This window comes from Cetorhinus maximus, chromosome 27 (genome assembly GCF_964194155.1).
Source record: "Cetorhinus maximus chromosome 27, sCetMax3.hap1.1, whole genome shotgun sequence".
NCBI classification, from domain to species: domain Eukaryota; kingdom Metazoa; phylum Chordata; class Chondrichthyes; order Lamniformes; family Cetorhinidae; genus Cetorhinus; species Cetorhinus maximus.
The window spans coordinates 28352101-28375087 of record NC_135905.1 but is presented as its reverse complement, the minus strand read 5'-3'; the positions used below and the strand labels follow the sequence as shown (position 1 = coordinate 28375087).

General features: G+C 43.1%; 1 protein-coding gene across 2 annotated transcripts in view; it reads left to right on the top strand.

Annotated features, from left to right (window-relative positions):
• ascc1 (activating signal cointegrator 1 complex subunit 1) overlaps positions 1–21911 on the top strand; it is a 49204-nt gene extending 27293 nt beyond the window's left edge. For both annotated transcript variants that reach the window (XM_078530953.1, XM_078530954.1), the window contains exons 8-10: positions 4220–4344; positions 6079–6158; positions 18356–21911. In XM_078530953.1, coding sequence (XP_078387079.1) covers positions 4220–4344; positions 6079–6158; positions 18356–18472 — 322 coding nt within the window. In that variant the 3' untranslated portion in view covers positions 18473–21911. The remainder of the gene's footprint in view (positions 1–4219; positions 4345–6078; positions 6159–18355) is intronic.
• The last annotated feature ends 1076 nt before the right edge of the window (positions 21912–22987 follow it).

The window sequence follows — 22987 nt, the reverse complement described above, 5'->3', positions numbered from 1 at the left end:
GGGGAGTGAACAGAGGGACAGAGGTGGGAATCTGTGTGTGGAGCCAGAAGAAATGGGAGATACTAAATGAGTGCTCTCATCAGTATTCACCAAAGAGAAGGGCTTAGCGTCCGATTTGTCTAGGGAAGAGTGTGTAGATAGCCTGGATCATGTGGAGATCAAAAAAGAGGAGGTGTTAGGTGTCTTGAAGAGTATTAAGACGGATAAGTCCCCAGGGCCAGATGGGATCTACCCCAGAGTACTGAGGGAGGCAAGGGAGGAGATTGCTGGGGCCTTGACAGAAATCTTTGAATCCTTACTGGCTACGGGTGAGGTCCCAGAGAACTGGAGAATGGCCAATGTTGTTCCATTGTTTAAGAAGGGTAACAGGGATAATCCAGGAAATTACAGGCCGGTGAGCCTTACGTCAGTGGTAGGGAAATTATTGGAGAAGATTCTTCATGACAGGATTTACTACAATTTGGAAGCAAATGGGCGTATTAGTGAGAGGCAGCGTGGTTTTGTGAAGGGGAGGTCGTGTCTCACTAACTTGATCAAGTTTTTCAAGGAAGTGACAAAGGTGATCGACGATGAAAGGGCAGTGGATGTTATCTACATGGATTTCAGTAAGGCCTTTGACAAGGTCCCTCATGGCAGACTGGTACAGAAGGTAAAGTCGCACGGGATCAGAGGTGAGCTGGCAAGATGGATACAGAATTGGCTTGGTCATAGAAGACAGAGGGTAGCAGTGGAAGGGTGCTTTTCTGAATGGAGAGCTGTGACTAGTGGAGTTCCGCAGGGATCAGTGCTGGGACCTTTGCTGTTTGTAGTATACGTAAATGATTTGGAGGAAAATGTAACTGGGCTAATTAGTAAGTTTGCAGATGACGCTAAGGTTGGAGGAGTCACAGATAGTGAAGAGGATTGTCAAAGGATACAACAGGATATAGATCAGTTGGAGACTTGGGCGGAGAAATGGCAGAAGGAGTTTAATCCGGACAAATGCGAGGTAATGCATTTTGGAAGGTCTAATACAGGTGGGAATTATACAGTAAATGGCAAAACACTTAAGTGCATCGACAGGCAGAGGGATCTGGGTGTACAGGTCCACAGGTCACTGAAAGTGGCAACGCAGGTGGATAAGGTAGTCAGGAAGGCATATGGCATGCTTGCCTTCATTGGCAGAGGTATTGAGTATAAAAGCTGGGAAGTCATGCTGCAGCTGTATAGAACCTTGGTTAGACCACACTTGGAATATTGTGTGCAATTCTAGCTGCCACATTACCAGAAGGATATGGAGGTGTTGGAGAGGGTGCAGAGGGGGTTTACCAGGATGCTGCCTGGCCTGGAGGTTATTAGCTATGAGGAGAGGTAGGAGAAACTCGGATTGTTCTCACTAGAGCGACAGGGATTGAGGAGCGACTTGATAGAAGTTTACAAAATTATGAGTGGCATGGACAGAGTAGATAGTCAGAAGCTTTTTCCCAGGGTGGAAGAGTCAATTACTAGGGGTCATAGATTTAAATTGAGAGGAGAAAACTTTAGAGGAGATGTGCGGGGCAAGTTTTTTACGCAGAGGGTCGTGACTGTCTGGAATTGGCTGCCAGAGGAGATGGTGGAAGCAGGTACGATACTGGTGTTTAAGAGGCAGCTTGACAAATACATGAATAGGATTGGAATAGAGGGATACGGACCCCGGAAATGCAAAATGTTTTAGTTTGACAGGCAATATGATCGGCACAGGCTTGGAGGGCTGAAGGGCCTGTTCCTGTGCTGTACTTTTCTTTGTTCTTTGAATGTCTGGAATTCTTTACCCCAGAGAGTTGTGGAGGCTAGATCGCTGAAAATATTTCAAGGGGAGGTAGATCAATTTTTGAAATATCGGAGAGTTGAGGGTTATGAGGAGCTGGCACGAAAGAGGAGTTGAGGCCTGGGGCAGATCAGCCATGATCTTATTGAGTGGCGCGGCAGGCATGAGGGGCCGAATGGCCTACTCCTATTTCTTTTGTAATTTTGGTGGAGAAGTCACTCCTTGTGGTAGTTTAATGCTCCAACGCTGCATTACTGGACAGTGCAAAGATCTGTTTTAGCAATAGCTCCCCAGTGTAATGCAGTGAATTCTCGGTCAGGCACTGTTAAAGGCATCCTGTTTATAGTTGCTTATTTACACGGAAAATGGAAGTAATTCTCACCTACGCAGGGAACCTAATAACTATGCTGCTCTACATGCCTTACTGATCAGAATCTCTCCCTACTCCCGGGAATTCTGCATTGTGGCACTGTAAGTCAGATTGGCTGCGGTCTCTGGATCCCACATGGTTTAGTAATGCTGCTTGCTGATCCTTGCAAGTCAGATGGCATGAGAGATTGCTGCATTTCCGATTTGGGACTTGCAATTATTTGGGGGCTGATCCTCCTGCTGTAGCTCATTGCAGTGTAAACATACTTTCTACCTTGCTTTGTCCGCCTAAAGGATCAAGTTACAGACATCAATTGTACACAGTGTATTCCTACTGTGACCAGAGTTTCTGTGGGACAAGGCAAAGCCCTTCTCTACTGAAAGCGACTTTACTCGTGTTGCTGGCACACAAATTTAGTCATGTCCCTTTGAATGTCTCTGAGATTGGTACTGTTTATAACCATTTATATTTATAAAGTGCAGTGTATGTTGGGCTTTTTTTTTAATTTGTTCATGGGTTGTGAGCATTGCTGGCAAGATCAGCATTTATTGTCCGTTCCGAATTTACTTTGAAAAGCTACCTTCAACCACTGAAACCTGTGTGCTGTGGGCACCCACACTGCTGTTTGGGCGCAAGTTCCAGGATTTTGAACCAACAGCAGTGAAGGAACAGTGATATATTTCCAAGTCTGGATCGTGTGTGACATGGAGGGGAACTTGTAGGTGGGGGTGTCCCAAGCACCTGTTGCCCTTGTTCCTCTCAGGGGTAAGGTCATGGGTTTGGAGCATGCCCTCAAAGGAGCCTTGACGAATTTCTGCAGTGCACCTCCTAAATAATGCACACTGCTGCCACTGTGCACTGGTGGTGGAGGGAGTGATTGCCTTACATTGGCTTTAAGGTATGATTCTGTGAGTATGACTATTATCAGGTTGTTGCTTGACAAGCCTGTGGGGGAGCTCTCCAAATTTTAATACAAGTCCCCAGATGTTATTGAGGTGGACTTTGCAAAGTTGGCTGGCCAGGGAGTCTTTTGTCATTTCTGTTGCCTAAGTCGATGTCAGGTGGACGTCCAGCTTTGGTCTTGTTGGAGTTTTCTATAGCGATTTGATACAACTGAATCAAACAGCCTAGGAAGTCAGCAGGCAGTGAAGAGTCATGGTCAGCCATGTGATGGAAAGAACATTGGAGCCTCTACCTTCACTTTTCATCGCTCCAGACTACAACACGCATGTAAAAGTGCATGTTGCCACAGCAACTTGGACTCCCTGAGTGAGCTGTAGCACACCAGCACCTTCTGGGCAATGGCACCATCCAATGTAGCAATGAACCCCATTGACTTAAAAAGCTCCTAAGTTTGAACACCTGATATGTGCTGAATTAGCAATTAGGGGACTCAGTGCCCAGGGGTATGAAGGGACAAAATCAGCCAATCTTTCACTAATCCCTATTGCAGATGGATTTTGGATGAAATAGACTAGAGTGAGTAATGATGTACCTGAAGGAGAAATAACCCACCAACGAGTGCTAGCTAGTACTGATGCTTTATAAAAATGAAATAAATGGGAAAGCCTGGAGGGAAATGATCATTATCTCGGAATGCAAACTGAGCTTACTAGGAGCAAATTGAGGAGACTGTAGACACAGAGTGTTTAAAAGGGAGATCCTTGTGGAAACAATGATAATTCAGGGATTATGGAGAAAGGGCAGAGAGTTGGGGTTAAAAGGTTAGGCATGCCTTAATCAACAGAGTTACAAGGAAGCCTTGACGGGCTCAACAGCTGATTCGCGTTCCTCTGTCCCAAGAAATGGTGGTTGAGCGTTTCCATACTTGCTAACAACACTAGCTCATAGGCTTTTGGGTGAGATGGACAATGATTAGTTCCTTACTACCTTCTCTTTCCCACCTCCTAGAGTAGGAAAAATAAAACGCCTTGGAGCGAAAGCTGACCAAATACGATAGCAGGTGAGGTAGGCTGCTGTAAAACCACACATCTGTCATCATCTGGCTTTTGTGCATGTTCCTATTGTGTTTCTGTAATCTATTATTCCTCTGTGCCTAGATTGCAGCTGATTGCAGATGGACTGTTGGATCGATTTGTTGCCTCGGGGTTGATGGAGAAGGAATGGGACAAGGTGAAACTCCATGCTACTTTGATGAACACCCTTTTCAGAAGGGACCCAACAGGTACATGTGAAATGCTCATCCCATTCCACTCACCATACCCAATGCAATATCATTCCATGCCATCCACTCACACACAGCGTGACCAATACTCATCTATTCACCCAAAGAATCTTAACATGCCAGTGTACAACGTGCTGTATAGGCCATGATATTAACCCCTTAGAATTAAAGGTACTGGTATAAAGATGCTTCCCAGCACTTGCATAGCAGATGTATCACATCTGCAGATAGAAAAGGCAAGTTAATGTTTCAAATATAGAATCATAGAACAGTACAGCACAGAAGGAGGCCATTCAGCCCATTGACTCTGTGCCAAGTCTTTTGAAGAGCAATCTAATTAGTCTCACTCCCTGGTTGCTTCTCCATATCCTAGCAGTTTTCTTCTCCAATTTCCTATCAGGCAGTGCATTTCACATCCCGGTCACTCTTTAGTTCTGATGTTGGGCTTACGCCTCAAATGTTCATCTGCTTCCTTAATGACTTATGTGTAGTGATGGTGCAGCAAATGCAGAAAGATTTTTTTAAAGTGTTTCGGGTTTCATTAAAAATACTAGAAAGAGGGAACCATTCCCTTATTGCTACAGCTCATCCAAATCCAGCATCTACTTTGTGCACTTCATTCATGCCTAAACTGGCTGAAGATTCACAACTTGTTTCACCTCCACCCTTGGTGTGATGCACAGATTAATTCAAGAGGTACATTTATTAAGTAGGCTGACATGGTCCACTTCAAAATATGTACTTTCAGCAGCTCCTCCACTATGATATGTGCACATGAATAAGGCACTAATCTTATTCTGTGGTTTGCTGGAGACGGCAAGGGGTGGGAGGAGGGAGAGGATGTTGAAACTGTGCAGGTGAGCAGGATGCTGATATCAGTATTGAGCTGCCTATTTGTTTTAGGCTTCCAAGAAATAGATGAAATTTTAATCCCTTTTTTTCTGGCATGAGACTTGTTTTCTGTTGGGTTTTCGATAAGATTAGTGTGTTCTCTCTCTGTCCCTCTTGAGATTGTTCAGGGTGGTTTCAGAGTTGTGATAAAGCCGGCATTGACGTAAATCGCCAGTAAAGGATAGTCAGTTTGAGTGAGTAGCTGGAGGGTGAACAGCACCTGTGAAGCCATCGCCCAGCAGGAGCTGATGCCTGCAGAAGTGGGGTCGGGGGGGGAAGTTGGCACAGAAGTAAAGGTAGCTGGGACAGCAATACCAGTGTCTTCCAATGCAAAGAGCTTTCCATGGCTGAGTTTTGCAGACATTCCAAGGTCTAGGTCAACATGCTGAGGGGCACACTAAGGCTTGGGGCAGCTGCCACAAAGGCTCAATGTGGGAAAAGCCGCTATCTCAGGCCCTCCTGCCATAGTATACTGAGGGGCTGGAAGCAATATTTTCAGCCTGTATGTTTTGTATGAAACGTACGTTGTAAATATAGGCTGTAATTGAGGTGTCTCATTGCACTTAGAGTGCCACATACTGTAATGAAAGAAATTGCACTGTACTGCACTTTATGTAATCCAAAACTTAGACTGTTACCTATCTTTACAAAATTTATATATAAAATATGTTTTTGGGAAATACGAAAGGTAGTTGGGATGTCAATACCAATGTCACAGCATTTGAGTTTCACACTAGATCTAGGGATATTTCTGAGCGGTATCCATATGCTCTTTTTTTTTTGTGATTCCCGTTTGGGGGCTGTGATAATCTTTGTTTAACGCAAACCTTTGTCGGTCTTTAGTGGAAGGTCGAACCAACGCCACTCCGGGGAAGCAGAACTCGCGTGAAAGAGAGTCCTTTGATGCACGAAATGTATTAAAGGTCAGTAACTTGGTGTCAAGCTCCAATTAGGAAACTAAACCCTTGTTTCCTTACTTCTTAGTACAATTATAGAATGTTAACTGCAATATGAAAAATACTCTGAACAGCTCTCAATTGGGCCAGTGGCTAGTTGCTCTTACTGTTGTAGTGGTGAGCCATACAAAACATTCCTGATTTTTGCTGATTTTGGCTGTAGTTGATCTCATTGCTTTTTTCGCCACTGCAATTCTGTTAAGTATACAGGTGGAGCAGGCTTCTATTTATGGTGCAATTAGTCCAGACTTCAATACTCAAAATTGTTTTTTCCAAATATTTAGAAGTATATGTCAATCATGGTTCAGTGGGAAGCATTTTTGCCTCCAAGTCTGAAGGTTGCAGGTTTAATTCCCACTCCAGAGACTTGAGCTCAAGAAGTGCTCTGTTGTCGGAGGATTCGTCTTTCAGATTTTAAAAATTCGTTTATGGGATGTGGTGTCGCTGGCAAGACCAGCATTTATTGCCCATCCCTAATTGCCCAATAAATGCTGGGATATTGGTTGAGATGTCAAACCAAGGACCCCCTCAAGTGGACATGAAATATCCAATCACAATATTTTGTAGAAGTGGAGGAGAGTTCTCTCCAGTGACCTGGCCAACATTTTATCATCCCAACACCCAGAAACATATTACCTGGCCTTTACCACATTGCCGTTCGTAGGAACTTGCTGTGTGCGAATTGAGTGGCACATTTCCAACATTACAACAGCGAATGCATTTCAATAGCACTTCATTGGCTGTAAAGTGCTTTAGGGAAGTTGTGAAGTTATGAAAGGTACTATATAAACATAAGTATTTCTTTATATATAAGTTCAGAATAATTGCATTTTAGTAGCAGAACCATCCATGAACATCACATCTGATGATGTGAACAGTGGAGGATGGTCAGTTGTTTATTTCTAAAGTTCGTCAGCTTGGCATGGTTGGCCTCGTCTCAGAGTCAAAGAATTGAGAGTTTGAGCTGCGCAGCAGGCTCTGAGCAGATACATTCAGCTGCTGTAATACTGAGGGAGTACTGCATTGTCAAAGGTGCTTTTCTTCAAATAAGACAAATTGAGTTCCAGTTGCCTGTAAAGTTGTATGTTAAAGATGCTAGGCCACCATTCAAAGGGGAGAACAGAATTCTCCCAATTCCTGGTCAACATTGCTCTCTAAACTCATTCATCTTGTGAGATGCTTGTGGACTTTAGTAAAGAATCACTGCATTATTTGCTTAAGTAATAGTCTCTATACTAGTATAAAATACTAAGGGGATGTTTTGACATGAAAGCCACGATATAAATGCATGTTCTCAAAATGACCAAAGTGTTTTATTTCTGACTGTCTCATGCTTCACTGTTTAATTTATTTTCTTTTAAGTTTCTCCCCTACGCCCTACTAGTCACCAGCTGAATGGGTGAACCGACAGCCTGTTCTAATATTCCCTGATGTATAGATGGCCACCAGGAAGTGCATGAACGCAACCAGAGGATGGGAGGGATGGTGATGCTCCATTTGAGTATCTGAGCCAAGATTCTGAACTTGCTATATGGGAATTGTAAGAAGGATTCCCCCTTTAAGTCCTACTCCATAGAGCTCCTTGTTGCTGAGGATTTTAGTGACAGGATAGATGCTGAGAGGATGTTTCCACATGTAGGGGCATGCAGAACTAGGAGCGCAGTTGAAAACTAAGAGGTCTCCCATTTAAGGCAGAGGTGAGGAAGATTTTTTTCTCTTAGAGGGTCGTTAGTCTTTGGAATTCTCTTCCACAGAGAGCAGTGGAGGCTGGATCATTGAATATATTCAAGTCTGAGTTAGATAGATTTTGATTGACAAGTGAGTTAGGGGTTATGGGGAGTAGGCAGGAAAGTGAAGTTAAGGGCACAATCAGATCAGCTGTGACCTTATTGAATGCAAGAGCAGGCTTGATGGACCAAATGGCCTCCTCCTGTTCCTATTTCTTATGAGGTACAGTGGCTCTTTCAAAGCCACTGGCTCACTCACTCCTATCAGGCAGCAGAATTGTACAGCAAATTGTCTTCAGACAGAAGAAAATGATTGAAATCTTTCATCCTGTGAAAGGTGAGCTAAGACTGCAGTTTCACTGCAGTGAAAAGTCATCATATTTGACGATGATGTCCTAACAAAAATAATTACAACTCCTTTTTAAATGGTTAAAAACTGGAAGGTTTGAAATCAAGCTGTTCAGACTTAGCAAGGAATTCTTACAAAGCCATAATCACACACCCTTTCCATAGCTAATTGGACCAGATGGTAAAAGTGGAGCATCATCAATTATTTGTTAAAAGTCAAAACATTTTGGGAGCAACTGTTCCTTGACACTAAATCAAGGGAAACACAAAAGCTTCTGAGCAGCAACGAAATGCCATCATTTATATTCTAAACAATATTATTCAAACAATTAAACAAAGCGCAGAGTCATTCTGAAGAAAATAAAAGATTGTTACAGCTCCTGTTATTTTTCACTGGGACTAAGAAGTTGGGCTTTGACAATAGATCCAAGATATAAGGGAAAATAATATTCTTCAAAAACAACCTGCCAATCACTCATATTATTTTTAAAGATTAATTTTTGGGCTGTGTGGCGTTTGAAACGACAAAGATGCTAGAGCATCGTTGGCATCCTTCCACCTGATGATGGACATGCAGGAAATCAAATCCGTTGGGGATGGGGTCACTTAATATGGCGCACTTCTGCTGATGGTGAAGAAACCAGCCCACGAGAGGCAGGTTCTGCCACAAGTGCCGTATATGAAATAGTTATCAGGTTGTTATTTTTGGTGTTGGTGCCTGTTGCCAAGCTGCTGTAGCTGCTAACCATCATGGTGGTACATGCCAGTCCACAGGTGATGACGTCATTTCCCTCTGTTGTCAGCTAGTTTCTTCCAAGTGCGAAAATTGATGTTTAGGGCCTTCAGGTCGCGCTTGCAAGCATCCTTGAAGTGGAGCTTTGGACATCCTACTTGTCTTCTGGCTTTGGCTACCTCGCCATACAGCAAATCGTTGGGTATATGTCCATCTTCCAACCTGCGGACAGGCCCAAGTCAGTGAAGGTACCTCTGCTTGATGAGTGCCAACATACTTGGGACATTTGGCTTTGAGAAGACAGTGATGCTAAAAGTAACCTTAACCAGGTCAACCTTAATACAGATGTGCGTTAGGCTATTCTATGCACTGGGCTGTGCAATCCTGTTTGTGAGTCCTGGTGAGCGTAAGAGACCTAGAAATTACTCTGAGGAATTGGGCAGAGAGCAGCTGCAAGATCAGGTAATGAGTATTGAAAAATGACAAGCTCTCCTGGGTAATATCCCTGTTATTTATCCTCTTGTGTATAGTTATTGCATTTGAAGGAAAGCGTTTATATTCCTGTCTTAATACTTAGTAAATGAGGCATTTTCTCCGTAGAAGAGATATGGGGAGTGAGTTGTCCTTGGATTTAAGGCTTCAGATGTTGTTTACGCAGTGTGAGAGATTAGTTTAAGATATACTGTTTATCCCTTTATTTTATAGCAATCTATAATATGTTAGCTATTTTACATTTGTGCACACTTTTGCCTGCACAGCTTGACTTCTAATCATATTTTTGACGCAGTTTTTGTGTCAACGTTTTTCGGCAGCATAAATTTCTCTGTCTCCATTCTCGGCTGGTTGTTTTCCCCAGTCTTGCAGTTATTTTTTTCAGTTTACTGCAGTGCCTATTAAATTGCTGAAAAATTATGAATTTTGGCAACCCGTGGAAAGCCGACTGTGATAATCTTCACCTCTCTCCCTCCAAGACAGTTACCGTCAATCAAGATGGTATCACAAACCAATCAAAACGTTTGCCCCTGACTAACCCAACTGAGGCAATTTGCACATCAGCAAAGTTTTGTACTGTGACGATGATTCAGAATGAGATTCACAGTGTGGTTTGTAATCTTCATTTTTTTCTTCAGGATATTTTCCAGAGTCCTTCACAGTTGTGCCTAAGGCAGGCTTGATGATTGCGGGCACTGAAGAGGGGCAACTGAATGTTGCACTTCCTGATTCAACAAAGCCAGAAAGCTGATCCTTTCAATCATAAATATTTCCTCCATAAACATTTTACTTGTATTTTCTCTGGTAGACTGAACCGTTTTAGTTATTCTACGTGAATTTTTGCGCTCGCTGCAAATTGACAGTCACTTCCAGTCCCTCTCTTGCTTAGTCACATCGTTGGTTCCATCAAGGCACAGTGAGCAAACAACAACCTTTTGCGAGCCAATCTTGAATTGTTCTCTGATATTTTTAGATATGCACTGGACCTTATCCTTCACAGTGTTCTGACCAAGAGGCATTTCTGCTCCCCACTGCACTGCTTAATTTTGTCCTTGCCGGGGAAAGTCACTGAACAATGTGTCAGCACTACTCTGTGTAACACTCTTGATAAGTTCACCATCTGTGAGAGATTTGCCATGCTTCAGAATGCAGCATGTCATTTTTGGAGCTTGCTGCTAACAGATAATGTGGTTTGGTTTGCTCACTGAATCCACTGGGCCAGCTACACTATAGCACAGCTCCTGTGCTAAGTATACTTTTCCTTGTTGTTTAACACATTCACAGTTTTGTGGTTCATCACCAAAAATCATTTCAAGTTCTAGAAACAATGTAGATACAAAAGTTGTTTCTCTGCACTCAGTCATTCTGAACCTTTCTGCTCACTACACTTGAATTTCTTGCCACTATCATAGGCATCGTCGAATTTTGGTTTTTTACTTTGTTCATTGACCAGCTGTTGTTTCTTCACAAGTGTCTGTGACCCAGTGAGCACATTGTTGTTTTAAATTTCAAACCTCCGGTGTCTGGGAATTCTGCAGCGAGTAACACACCCCCTGATTCCCCAAAGCCTGTCCACCATCTACAAACCATATATCAGGAGTATGATGGAACATTCCCCACTTGCCTGGATGAGTTGCAGCTCCAGCAACACTCAAGAAACTCAACACCATTGAAGGCAAAGCAGCTCACTTGATTCGCACCCTATCCATTACCTTAAGCATTCACTTCGTGCGCCACCACACATCATGACTGCAGTCTGTTTCACCTACAAGATGCACTGCAGCAACTTGCCAAGGCTCCTTCAACAGCACCTTCTAAACATGCCATCTCTACTACCTAGAAGGACAAGGGCAACAGACGCATGGAAACACCAGCACCTGCAAGTTTCCCTCCAGGTGCCCCTCCAAGTCATACACCATCCTGTCTAGGAAACTATATCGCCATTCCTTCACTGTCACTGAAATCCTGGAACTCCCTCCCGAACGGCAGTCTGGGTGTACCTACACCTCACAGACTGCAGCGGTACAAGAAGGCAGCTCACCACCATCTTCTGAAGGGCATTGAGGTATAGGCAATAAATGCTGGCCCTACAAACGACATCCACATCCGGTGAAAGAATAAAAAAGCAAAACTGCTCACCCTCATTCAAGTGATAATGTCTTAAAAGGATCAGTAGTGTTATGTCAAGTGGAACTGTGATTAACCTGGTGTATAAGACCACAAAGCTGAATTCCTGTAAAATAGCACATAGTGGGAGCAGCATAGTGGGCTCTGAAGAAGAGTCATACGGACTCAAAATGTTAACTGTTTTTCTCTCCACAGATGCTGTTAGACCTGTTGCGTTTTTCCAGCATTTTCTGTTTTTGTTTCAGATTTCCAGCATCTGCAGTATTTTGCTTTTAACATAGTGGTAGCAATTAGCTTCATACTGATGTTTATGTAAGATGCTACTTGTCTATTCTAGGCTCTGTACTTGTTTGGTTGTGATTTCATGATTGACATTTGAGGCAGCCAGTTTAAAAGTGTGGCACTTTGAGATGTGACTGAAGCTCACAAGACACCAGACTTTTATAGGTAGATAGATAAACAGCATCCATGACAGTATCGGTAGGAGTGACCACTGCACAGTCCTTGTGGCAAAGAAGTCCTGTCTTCACACTGAGGATATCCTCCATCGTGTTGTGTGGCACTACCACCGTACTAAATGGGATAGATTTTGAACAGATCTAGCAACTCAAGACTGGACAACCATGAGGCGCTGTGAGTCATCAGCAGCAGCAGAATTGTACTCATCCACAACCTGTAACCTCATGGCCTGGCATATCCCCCACTCTACCATCACCACCAAGCCAGGGGATCAACCCTGGTTCAATGAAGAGTGCAGGAGGGCATGCCAGGAGCAGCACCAGGCATACCTAACAATGAGGTGTCAACCTGGTGAAGCTACAACACAGGACTACTTGCATGCCAAACAGCATAAGCAGCAAGTGATAGACAGAGCTAAGCAATCCCACAACCAACGGATCAGATCTAAGCTCTGTAGTCCTGCCACATCCAGCTGTGAATGGTGGTGGACAATTAAACAACTCACTGGAGGAGGAGGCTCCATAAGTATCTCCATCTTCAATGATGGGGGAGCCCAGCATGCCAGTGCAAAAGATAAGGCTGAAGCACTTGCTACAATCTTCAGCCAGAAGTGCCCAATGGGTGATCCATCTCGGCCTCCTCCAGAGGTCCCAGCATCACAGATGCCAGTCTTCGGCCAATTCGATTCACTCCACGTGATATCAAGAAATGGCTGAAGACCCTAGATACTGTAGAAGCTGTCGGCCCTGAAAACATTCGGCAATTATACTGAAGACTTGTGCTCCAAATTGCCACGCCCCTAGCCAAGCTGTTCCAGTACAGCTACAACTCTGGCATCTCCCCGGCTATGTGGAAAATCGCCCAGATATGTCCTCAACACACAAATCAGGACAAATCCGTCCTGGCCAATTACCACCCCATCAGCCTACACTCAATCATTAGTGAAGTGATGGAAGGGTTCAACAGTACTATCAAGTGGCACTTGATTATCAATAACCTCACTGATGTTCAGTTAGGTTTCTGCCAGGGCCACTCAGCTCCTGACCTCATTACAGCCTTGGTTCAAACATGGACATAAGAGCTGACTTCCAGACCTGAAGTGAGAGTGACTTACCCTTGATATCAAGGCAGCATTTGACCCAGTGTGGCATCACGGAGCCCTAGCAAAACTGGAGTCAATGGGATCGGGGAGAAAACTCTCCACTGGTTGGAGTCATGCCTAGCACAAAAGAAGATGGTTGTAGTTGTTGGAGGTCAGTCATCTCAGCTCCAGGGCATCACTGCAGGAGTTCCTCAGGGTAGTGTCCTAGGCCCAACTATCTTCAGCTGCTTCACCAATGACCTTCCCTCCATCATATGGTGAGAAGTAAGGATGCTCACTGATAATTGCACAATGTTCAGCACCATTTGCGACTCCTCAGATACTGAAGCAGTCCATGTTCAAAAGCAGCAAGACTTGGACAACATACAGGCTTGGGCTGACAAGTGGCAAGTAACATTCACGCCACACAAGTGCCAGGCAATGATCATCTCCAACAAGATAGAATCTAACCATTGCCCCTTGACATTCAATGGCATTACCATTGCTGAATCTCCTATTAGCAACATTTTGGGGTTATCATTGACCAGAAACTGAACTAGACTAGCCATATAAATACTGTGGCTACAAGAGCAGACCAGGGGCTATGAATCCTGCACTGAGTAACTCACCTCCTGACTCCCCAAGCCTGCCTTCTACAAGGCCCAAGTATGATAGAAAACTCTCCACTTGCCTGGATGAGTGCAGCTCCAACAACACTGAAGAAGCTTTTCACCATCCAGGATAAAGCAGCCACTTGATTGGCACCCCATCCACAAACATTGATTCCCTCCACCACTGACACACAGTAGCAGCAGTGTGCACCATGTACAAGATGCACTGCAGGAACTCATCAAGGCTCTTTAGACAGCACCTTCCAAACCCACGACCACTACCATCTAGAAGGACAAGGGCAGCAGATAGATAGGAACACCACCACCTGGAAGTTCCCCTCCAAGCCACCCACCATCCTGACTTGGAAATATATTGTCGTTCCTTCGCTGTCACTGAGTCAAAACTCTGGAACTCCCTCCCTAACAGCACTGTGAGTGTACCTACACAACATGGAATGTAGTGGTTCAGGAAGGCAGCTCACCACCACCTTCTCAAGGGCAACTAGGGATGGACAATAAATGCTGGCCTAGCCAGCGAAGCCCACACTCCTTGATTTAAAAAAAAACACATTTTATTTTGTATGACATGCATTCACCATTGTGGTACTAGGCCAGCAGGAGAGTGAATGCTTTCACATCTAATGAGTATTCCATCAAATAAATTGCTGACATTAAAAACAAATGGACCTATTTGAGCTGTGTGAGAAAGGCGTGGTGATGAGGCTCCCTCTGGTGTGATATTTGCTATCCCCCATAGGTGGCCGAACACTGACTACATCGAACCTGGAACAATCAGCTTTGGATTTGTTCAGGCAGAAAGCGCCATTGCGTTTTAAATGGTACTGAGCTGAAATCACAGCTAAGGCAAAGAGTTCACTTCTTTCTCCTCCTGTAGAAGGTGAATCATATTAACTTGTATTTTATATTTTTAAGAAACATACCCTCTGTCAATATAAAAGCAAAATACTGCTGATGTTGGAAATCTGAAGTTAAAACAGAAAATGCCGGACCTGCAGAGTTTTTCCAGCAATATCCGTGGAGAGAGAAACAGTTAACGTTTCAAATCCGTATGACTCTTCTTCAGAGCTAAAGAGAAGTAGAAATGTGATGGATTTTATACTGTTTAAGAGGGGGTGGAGCAGATGTAGCAAACTTGATAGGTGGGAGCTCAAGAGATGTCATGGAAACAAGACAAAGGGAGTGTTAATGCTAGTGTTAAAGACTAAAGAAGGTGCTGATCGTTTCATAAAGATAAGATAGTAGAATGTGTTAACAGCAGAACAACGGCCAGTGCTCTGTGAAAGCAAAACATAAGAACAAGTGACAGAAATGTTGGGGGGAAAAAGATTTTAAAAATAGGGAAAAATGAATAAATAAATAAAAATAATTTTAAAATAAATAAAAATTGGACTAAAGAATACACAAAGATAGAGGCGAGAGTTCATGCTCTGAAGTTGTTGAATTCAGTGTTAAGTCCGGAAGTCTGTAAAGTGCCTAAGCGGAAAATGAGGTGCTGTTCCTCCAGTTTGTGTTGTGCTTCACTGCAACATTGCAGCAGACCAAGGGCGGACGTGTGGGCATGAGAGCAGGGTGGTGAGAGCAAGCGACAGGGAGGTCTGGGTCATGCTTGTGGACTGAGCGAAAGTTCCGCAAAGCTGTCAGCCACTCTTGCGTTTAGTCTCCCCAATGTAGAGGAGACCACGTTGGGAGCAGCGAATATACAGTAGACCAAATTGAAGGAGCTGCAAGTGAAGCACTGCTTCACCTGAAAGGATTTTTTGAAAGGAGTGATTGACCCTCTGTCAACATGGGAAAAGGGTACTGGATGAAATTGAGGTATTTACATGAAAGTACTCATGTAGATTGGATTGGAAACAAACAGTTTCACGAATGATGTTAGTGCAGAAGAATATTTTGGAATAGTGAAAGCTTGTTGGATCTAACAAGCCCTTCCCTTTTTCCAAAGATTCCAGCTCCCTTCCCACTATATCCCTCAATCTCCAGAAACATTCCATTATCACTTGAGATTAAGTATCCTTCCTTAATAGTTTTTGCTGAAGCTCTTAATACCCTTTAGGTGAGCAAGTTCCACCTGACCAATAGAGTCCTAAATTTCTCATTTTAACTTGGTATTTTACCTCCTCAGCACCATGAACAATTTAACCATGATCGAACTTTCTCTTTTCCAAAGAAACCTTCTCACCAATTCCTCTTGGTGTCGAATGCTTGTTGTGTTTGCGAACACAATAATCTCTGTACTCCATAAAAGTAATTAATTTTGTGAAGTGCTTTGACCTGGTGACGAGATGCATAACTATAAGTAGTATTATTTTATTATTGTTCTCTGGACTAAAATTACAAGTGCCCACTTCACTGAGCTTGTGTGACCATGGAGATTGCCAGGGATGGGCAATAAACGTTGGACTCGCTAGGGACACCGATAACCGCAGAATGGTTTTGTTTTCAATAAGTTTCATTGCTGGCAGAGAGCCAATTTAGTCAGGAACGGCTGCCCAGGTAATGTCAATTTCTTTTGACTCTGAGAATTTATTGAACATCTCGTCAAATCCTTTTCACTATTACTGGCAGCTTTTACAATGTTGACTGTTACACCTCACCCACATTGTAAGATGTTCAGTTTTCCTGTGGTAAAGCTACTAGGCCATGGTTTCTGACTCTTGAGGTGTTCATTACAACATTGCAAGTGAGTTGTTATAATGTGAGATACTTGGCTGTGAAGAATCTGTGATATATTGAATGGAACTGTATCTTGTAATCGGCTAACCTGATTCAGCCCTTAGCTGGTCAACTTCACGGCTCTAGAAATGGTGTTACGAAGAGATTGCACTCAAAGTAAGAGAGATATTCTAACTAGAAAGAATGTGTTTCTCATAAAATCCCCAAGGGGAATGTACTTTGTTTTAAATTACCAAGGGAGGCTAAAATAATTTGTGTTAAAATGTAAGTGATTGTGTCTTTTATTCCAAACCCCTTGCATTCAGTATTTCTTGTTCCATGATTTTTGCAAAGCTCCTATTTACTCAGAAGAGCACCAAGTTATAATATTTGATGTGTAAGATTTGAAGAGTAGTTGTTCAGGGCATCTGATGTGTAAGAGTACAAGATTCCAGTTTAGCAGGATAAGGATCAAACCTCTAGTCACAGTGGTTGATGTGCAAATGAATGAGGTTCTTAGGATACAGTGGTGTAATTGTTAAAGTTGAGATTTTTGTTGTAAGGGATCCTTTGAAAATATTGACACATTCTTATGGACCTCCTAACCTCCCTTGCAAAAGAAATAAACAGCTACCCAAGATAAAACTGTGCTATCTTTATGAAATTCAATGTTATTAGCAAATAGCAAAATAAATAACACTCTTGTAAATCAACAAATACAAGCAAAATACAAACTTCTGCAGACACTGTGCTCACCAATGTATCCGACATCAGAAAAATAGAAACCTGGTGACAGGATGAACCTCCAAGGACCATCATACGCACATGCATACAAACATATGAATTAGGATTAGGAATAGGCCATTCGAGCCTGCTCCGCCATTAAGTATGATCATGGCTGATCTGATTGTTAGCTCAGCTCCACATTCCCGCCTACCCCCGATAACCTTTCACCTCCTTGCTTATCAAGAATCTATCTATCTACCTCTGCCTTTAAAATATTCACAGACTCTGCTTCCACTGCTTTTTAAGAAAGAGAGTTCTCCTCATCTCTGTCCTAAATGGGCGACCCCTTATTTTGAAACTGTTGCCCCTAGTTCTAGATTCTCCCACAAGAGGAAACATCCTCTCCACATCAACCCTGTCAAGACCCCTCAGGATGTTGTATGTTTCAATCAAGCCGCCTGTTACTCTTCTAAACTCCAGCAGATACAAGCCTAGTCTATCCTCATAAGACAAGCCACCCAGTCCAGGTATTAGTTTAGTAAACCTTTTCTGAAGCCGCCTTTATCCTGAGGAGTTATGTTTGAAAATCTAGGGTTAAAATAACAGTCACAATATCTGGTGTGCAAACTATATGAGTTTTATTTATTCAGCAATGTAAGAATTATAGAAAACAATAGATTTACATAGTGTCTTTCATGACCTCAGGACATCCCAAAGTGCTTTAAGTGTAGTCACTGTTGTAATGTAGGAAATGCAGCAGCCAATTTGTGCATGGCAAGCTCTCTCAGGATGCAGTGTGATAATGACCAGATAATCTGTTTTTAGTAATCTTGATTGAGGGATAAAAATTGGTCAGGGAACTTGGGATAACTTTCCTGCTCCTCTGGAAGAGATTTTTTATGTCCAACTGAGATTGCAGACCAGGGCCTTGTTATAATGTTACATCTGAATGAATGGCACCTCCGGGTGTGTAGCATTCCCTCGGTACTACAATAGTGCCAAGTTGGTCTCCTGAGTGTTGATCATAGCACAGAGGTCCTGTTTAGCTGGGAATATTCCCGATTCCCACTGCCCCACTCCCCCGTTGAGTTATACAAAACTAACGGTAGTTTTAAGTGCACCCAAAAGACAAATGACTCTCCCTTCTGCAGGATAAAATATTAATACTTTGCTTTCCATTGCAGAAATGTGAAAATTACCGTTTTGGTGATGTGGAGCTGAACGCCGTGCACATCTCCCAGAGGTTTTCCACCGACAGCTCTGGGTTCTATTCTTCGTCTGGCGCCATTAACTTTTCGTAGTGTGTGGTAATGTTGGATCAACGGGTCTGCAGAATAACGCTCTACCCCCACCCCAAAAAAAATTACGGAAAGGTGAGTCTTGCTACAACACAGCAGGACAAACTCACCTGCTGGTTAACTGCCAGCGCTCCAAGTTCTCAACTGGGACCCATTTCCCTTGTTTCTTCTGGGGTAAAGGAGCTGAATTGAAGCAACCTTGCAAGAATATCCTGCTGGAACAGTGATGGTGATGCACGAGAGACTGCAGGAGAAGACCTGTTTTCACATCAGATACGTCTGCAATAATCTCTGTACTCCATAAAAGACTTGTCTGCAAAAGTCATCCCAGCCTTTCACAGTCAAATATTTGCAGTGATATATTAAACTGAGGGTGAATATTTCTTGACTCGGAGTGAGATGTTGATGTTGAAAAATGGAGCACTTTCCTATTTGCTCGAGCCAAGTATCCCCATTTCAAGTATAGCGTGGCCAAATGTAAAGTGAGGGTCCTCTTACTTTGTTTGTCTGAACGGTGCACCTCAGAAGAATACCTCTTACTGCATCAGTCTGACATTCCTTTCCATTCCCTGCCCCAGTGATCCTGTTCTCTCTAAGTCAGGTTGCCATTTTATTTTTGACTTGGACTGAATTGAGACTGGCCACACGTATTTTGTGTTTGACCCTTGGGGGTCGACAGACAGGGGGGAAGCTTCTTCAAGACCATTGTCAATCCAGACTAGATTCAGAACCAAATGCTAGAAGCCCAGTGCTCCACCCAGTCCCCTGATTGCTGTAAACTGTCCGTCGAACAGTTGCAGCAAGTATTTTGTTGCAGTAGATTGTGATAAGTTAATAATGGAGCCTGGCAGATGTGGTTATCATGTAGCAAATAAATCACCGCAGACAAGCAAAGCCTCATGTAATTCCCTGCAGAGTATAGTCTGTTTTGGGATTGTTTTTTTGCCCTTGTCCTACATCAGACACAGTTGTGAAAATCGAGGACAAGGTACAGGGTAACCGTTTGGAAATATGAACTCAACCCTGTACAGTACTGCAGATTCCCTGGAGGAGAAAGAAGAGAATTAAGTGGTGCATATTGTTTACCCAGGCAGGTCACTCCAAATGGCTTCAACTTCTTCCCACTCACCCTCTGCGCCCCCTCCCCACACCCGACCAAACCCCATAAAGGGTTCTATTTGCACAATTCCCGTAGAGGAATTGTAGACTTAGTGTCACACTGTGGAGCTTTGTGTGTCACTAAAAATTCAAAACTTAAGCTGTAGATACTAACCAATCTTGGTGCATTGATTGAGGATTTATTCACCAAAAAATGCAGCTGAAAAGAGCCCTTTCCAAAGCTCCAGACTCTCAAAATTTAAACTGGACAAAGTGAGTGCGAATAGAACAACCTTGCCTGACCTTTTTGCACTAGAATTGATGAGCTATTCCCTTGGGTCACTGGTTTGAACATCACCCTTTTGGGACAAGTCCTCTCACTGCCTTTCAAGTGGTTGGATTTTTGAATATCAAAAGGAAATTGAACCCAAACCCAAATCTGCTTTTTGATCCTTATTATTGTCAATTTATTCCAAAACACCTGGAGAGACTATAAAGAGAGAGATTCTGCAAGTGCAGTGCTACAAGGATAAATGGCCATGAATGACATGCAGTGGCTGCTGCCATGTTACTTCCGTACAGGCCACTGGAATGTAGCCTTTGCTGCATTGCTACTGATCTGGCAATTCCTCAATTGTAGCATTCTCATCCTTGCTTTCATCACTCCCTATCTCTGTAACCTTCTGAAGCCCTACAACACTCCCATGACCTCTGTACTACTATAATTTTGCCTGTCATGCATATCCTATTTTAATCACCTTTAGCCACTCTGTTTTCAGCTACCTAACTTCTGGCAGTCCCTCCCTAAACCTCTCGGCCTCCTTACCCCTCTCTCCTTGAAGACGCTTCTTAAAATCTAACCCTGACCAAGTCTTTGGTCACCTATCTTGATATCTCCTCACATGGCTCGGTGTCAAACTCTGTCTGATAACACAAAGTGCCTTGGGCTTTTTAACCATGTTCAAAGTATTATATAAATACAAGTTATTAATGCTATTTGGAGGCCTGGAGGGGGAAGTATAGTTCCAAATTGGGGGAGATGGTATCATTGCAGTTATATCACTGAACGAGTAATCCAGAGGCCCCAGGCTAATGCTTGGGGGACATGGGTTCAAATCTTACTATGGCAATTGGTAGAGTTTAAATTCAATTAATAAATCTGGAATATAAAGCTGTCTCAGTAATGGTGACCATGAAGCTGTCATCAATTGTCGTAAAGACCCATCTGGTTCACTAATGTCCTTTTAGGGAAGGAAATCTGCCATCCTTACCTCGTCTGGCCTACATGTGACTCCAGACCCACAGCAATGTGGTTGACTCTTAACTGTCCTCTGAAATGTTCAGTTCAAGGACAATTAGGGATGGGCAACAAATGCTGGCTTTGCCAGCAACACCCACATCCCATGAAAGAATAAAAAAAAAAATCTCAACCCTACATGTCATTCTAGCTGCCATGGAGCCCTCATTGTGATATCAATAGCGTTTCCACAGCACCAGGGGCCTGAGCCACTATTGCAGAACCAATTCTCGATGCAATTCTCCATTTTAAATGCATCATTAGATCCAATTTGCAGCCAAGCCACCATCTGCTGGAGCATTTAAAATAGATGAGCTTTCTGCTGCTGTTACTAGCTGCCACACTGCCTCCCTCAGCAGTTCGATAAGTTCATACGAATTGAAGATAATTATCGTCATCACTGTCGCTTTGTCAGCAGCCAAGGGAAAAGTGGTGGAAACAAAAACAAAATAATGCGGAGGCTGGAAATCGGAAATTAAAAACAAAAAATGCTGGAAAACACTCAGCAAGCAAGTCAATATTTCAGGCCAATGACTTTTCATCAGAACCAGAAAATGTCAAAGACAAAGAGCGTTTGAACAAGTGCAGAGAGAGGGAAGAGATATGGCGGAAGACAGAACTGATTAAATAAATGGTGCAAGGCAAATTAAGGTGATGACAGGACATAAGATGGGACCAGAGAGGTGTAAATGGTTGCAGGAGAATAGTAGAGGGGGATGGAAATACTAAATAACTGGCAAAGGGAAGGATCCGTGGCCAGGGAATGTGCTGGAGAAAGTTGGGCAGTCCCCAGGAGTATGGACCATTCCAGCGACTGTGTACCAATTGGGTCCTATCCTGAGGACCTGCCCACATCTCTGCCATTCCCAGCGGCTCTGATGAGCCTTCTTCCATTACCAGCTGTCTGAGAAAAAAATGGGAGCGTTGGTTAAGGTCTAAATTTGTTAACTCTGATGTTACAGCTGAATGAGGTGCCTAGTGGAAAGATGAAGTGTTATTCCTCAAGCTTGTGTTATGAAAATAATAAAATCCTTTTGAGTGATTCTACTCATACCATTGCAGTGCTCTTCACTCACCTCCCCAGCCCACGTAACACTACCTAAAAAAAGATTAAATCCCTGATGAGAATGGATCTCAAACTCCCATTCTTCCAGATGTAAATGCAGTAGCACACCAGCATTCAGGTAGCTGGCTGACTTTTGTGGGAGCTACTTTATCACACAGTCTTAAGTGGTTCAAGAAGGTTCATCACTCCCTTCTGAAGGGCTACCAGGGATGGGCAATAAATGGCCAGTGGCAACACATGCTGAGAATTAAATCTTTTGAAAGCAGTCACAGTTGACTTTCAACTTTTGAATGAACCTGTGTTCAAATGGTTATAACGTTTTTCTGTGCCAGATGGTGGATGTTATTCTTTATTTGTTCTGGGGATGTGTCATGGTCACATTCGTGAGCCACAAGGACAATTGATGAGTTTGCTAGTCTGCCTCATAAATTATTCATCAACCGTGTAGCTTGAGAGTGGAGTCGTACTAATGCCAGACCAAATTGGGGTGCATGTTCCCTTGCCTGAAAATGAGCTGGATGAACCGGTTGTGTTTTTATGATAACCTAGCTGGAGTCAGTCAGCCAGTTTATCAGATTTATTGAATTATAACTTGCTATGATGTGCTTTGGACTCCCAGCCTCTGAATTGATAGTGCAGTATTATAACCACTACACTACTACCATACCCTGAGATAAGGATCACAATATTAAATTTATATTAGTGCGTCTCTATTACTTCTTTAGTGAATGAAGGCACAGTCTGCCTGCAAAGTCTATCAGCCCGAGGGCAAACCCATAACATCTGCAAAAGTGTCTTCCTTACCATTTTGGTGTCAACATTAATTAATTCTGAGCAATTTCCACCATTTCTGCACAGTAAAGTCTGTCTAACATATCTGTCTGACTCTGATGGAGCCAAGCGCTGCCTGTAGCTGTCTTCAGATCCACAGTAATTGTTGAGCCAACTTAACTCCTGGAGCTCCATTAGCGTTTTCAGATTGATGTTTACTGGAATCAATTATGAAGATATTTAAATTGCCAGAGAAAATTGGCAGGAAGAAAAAATATTAAGATGT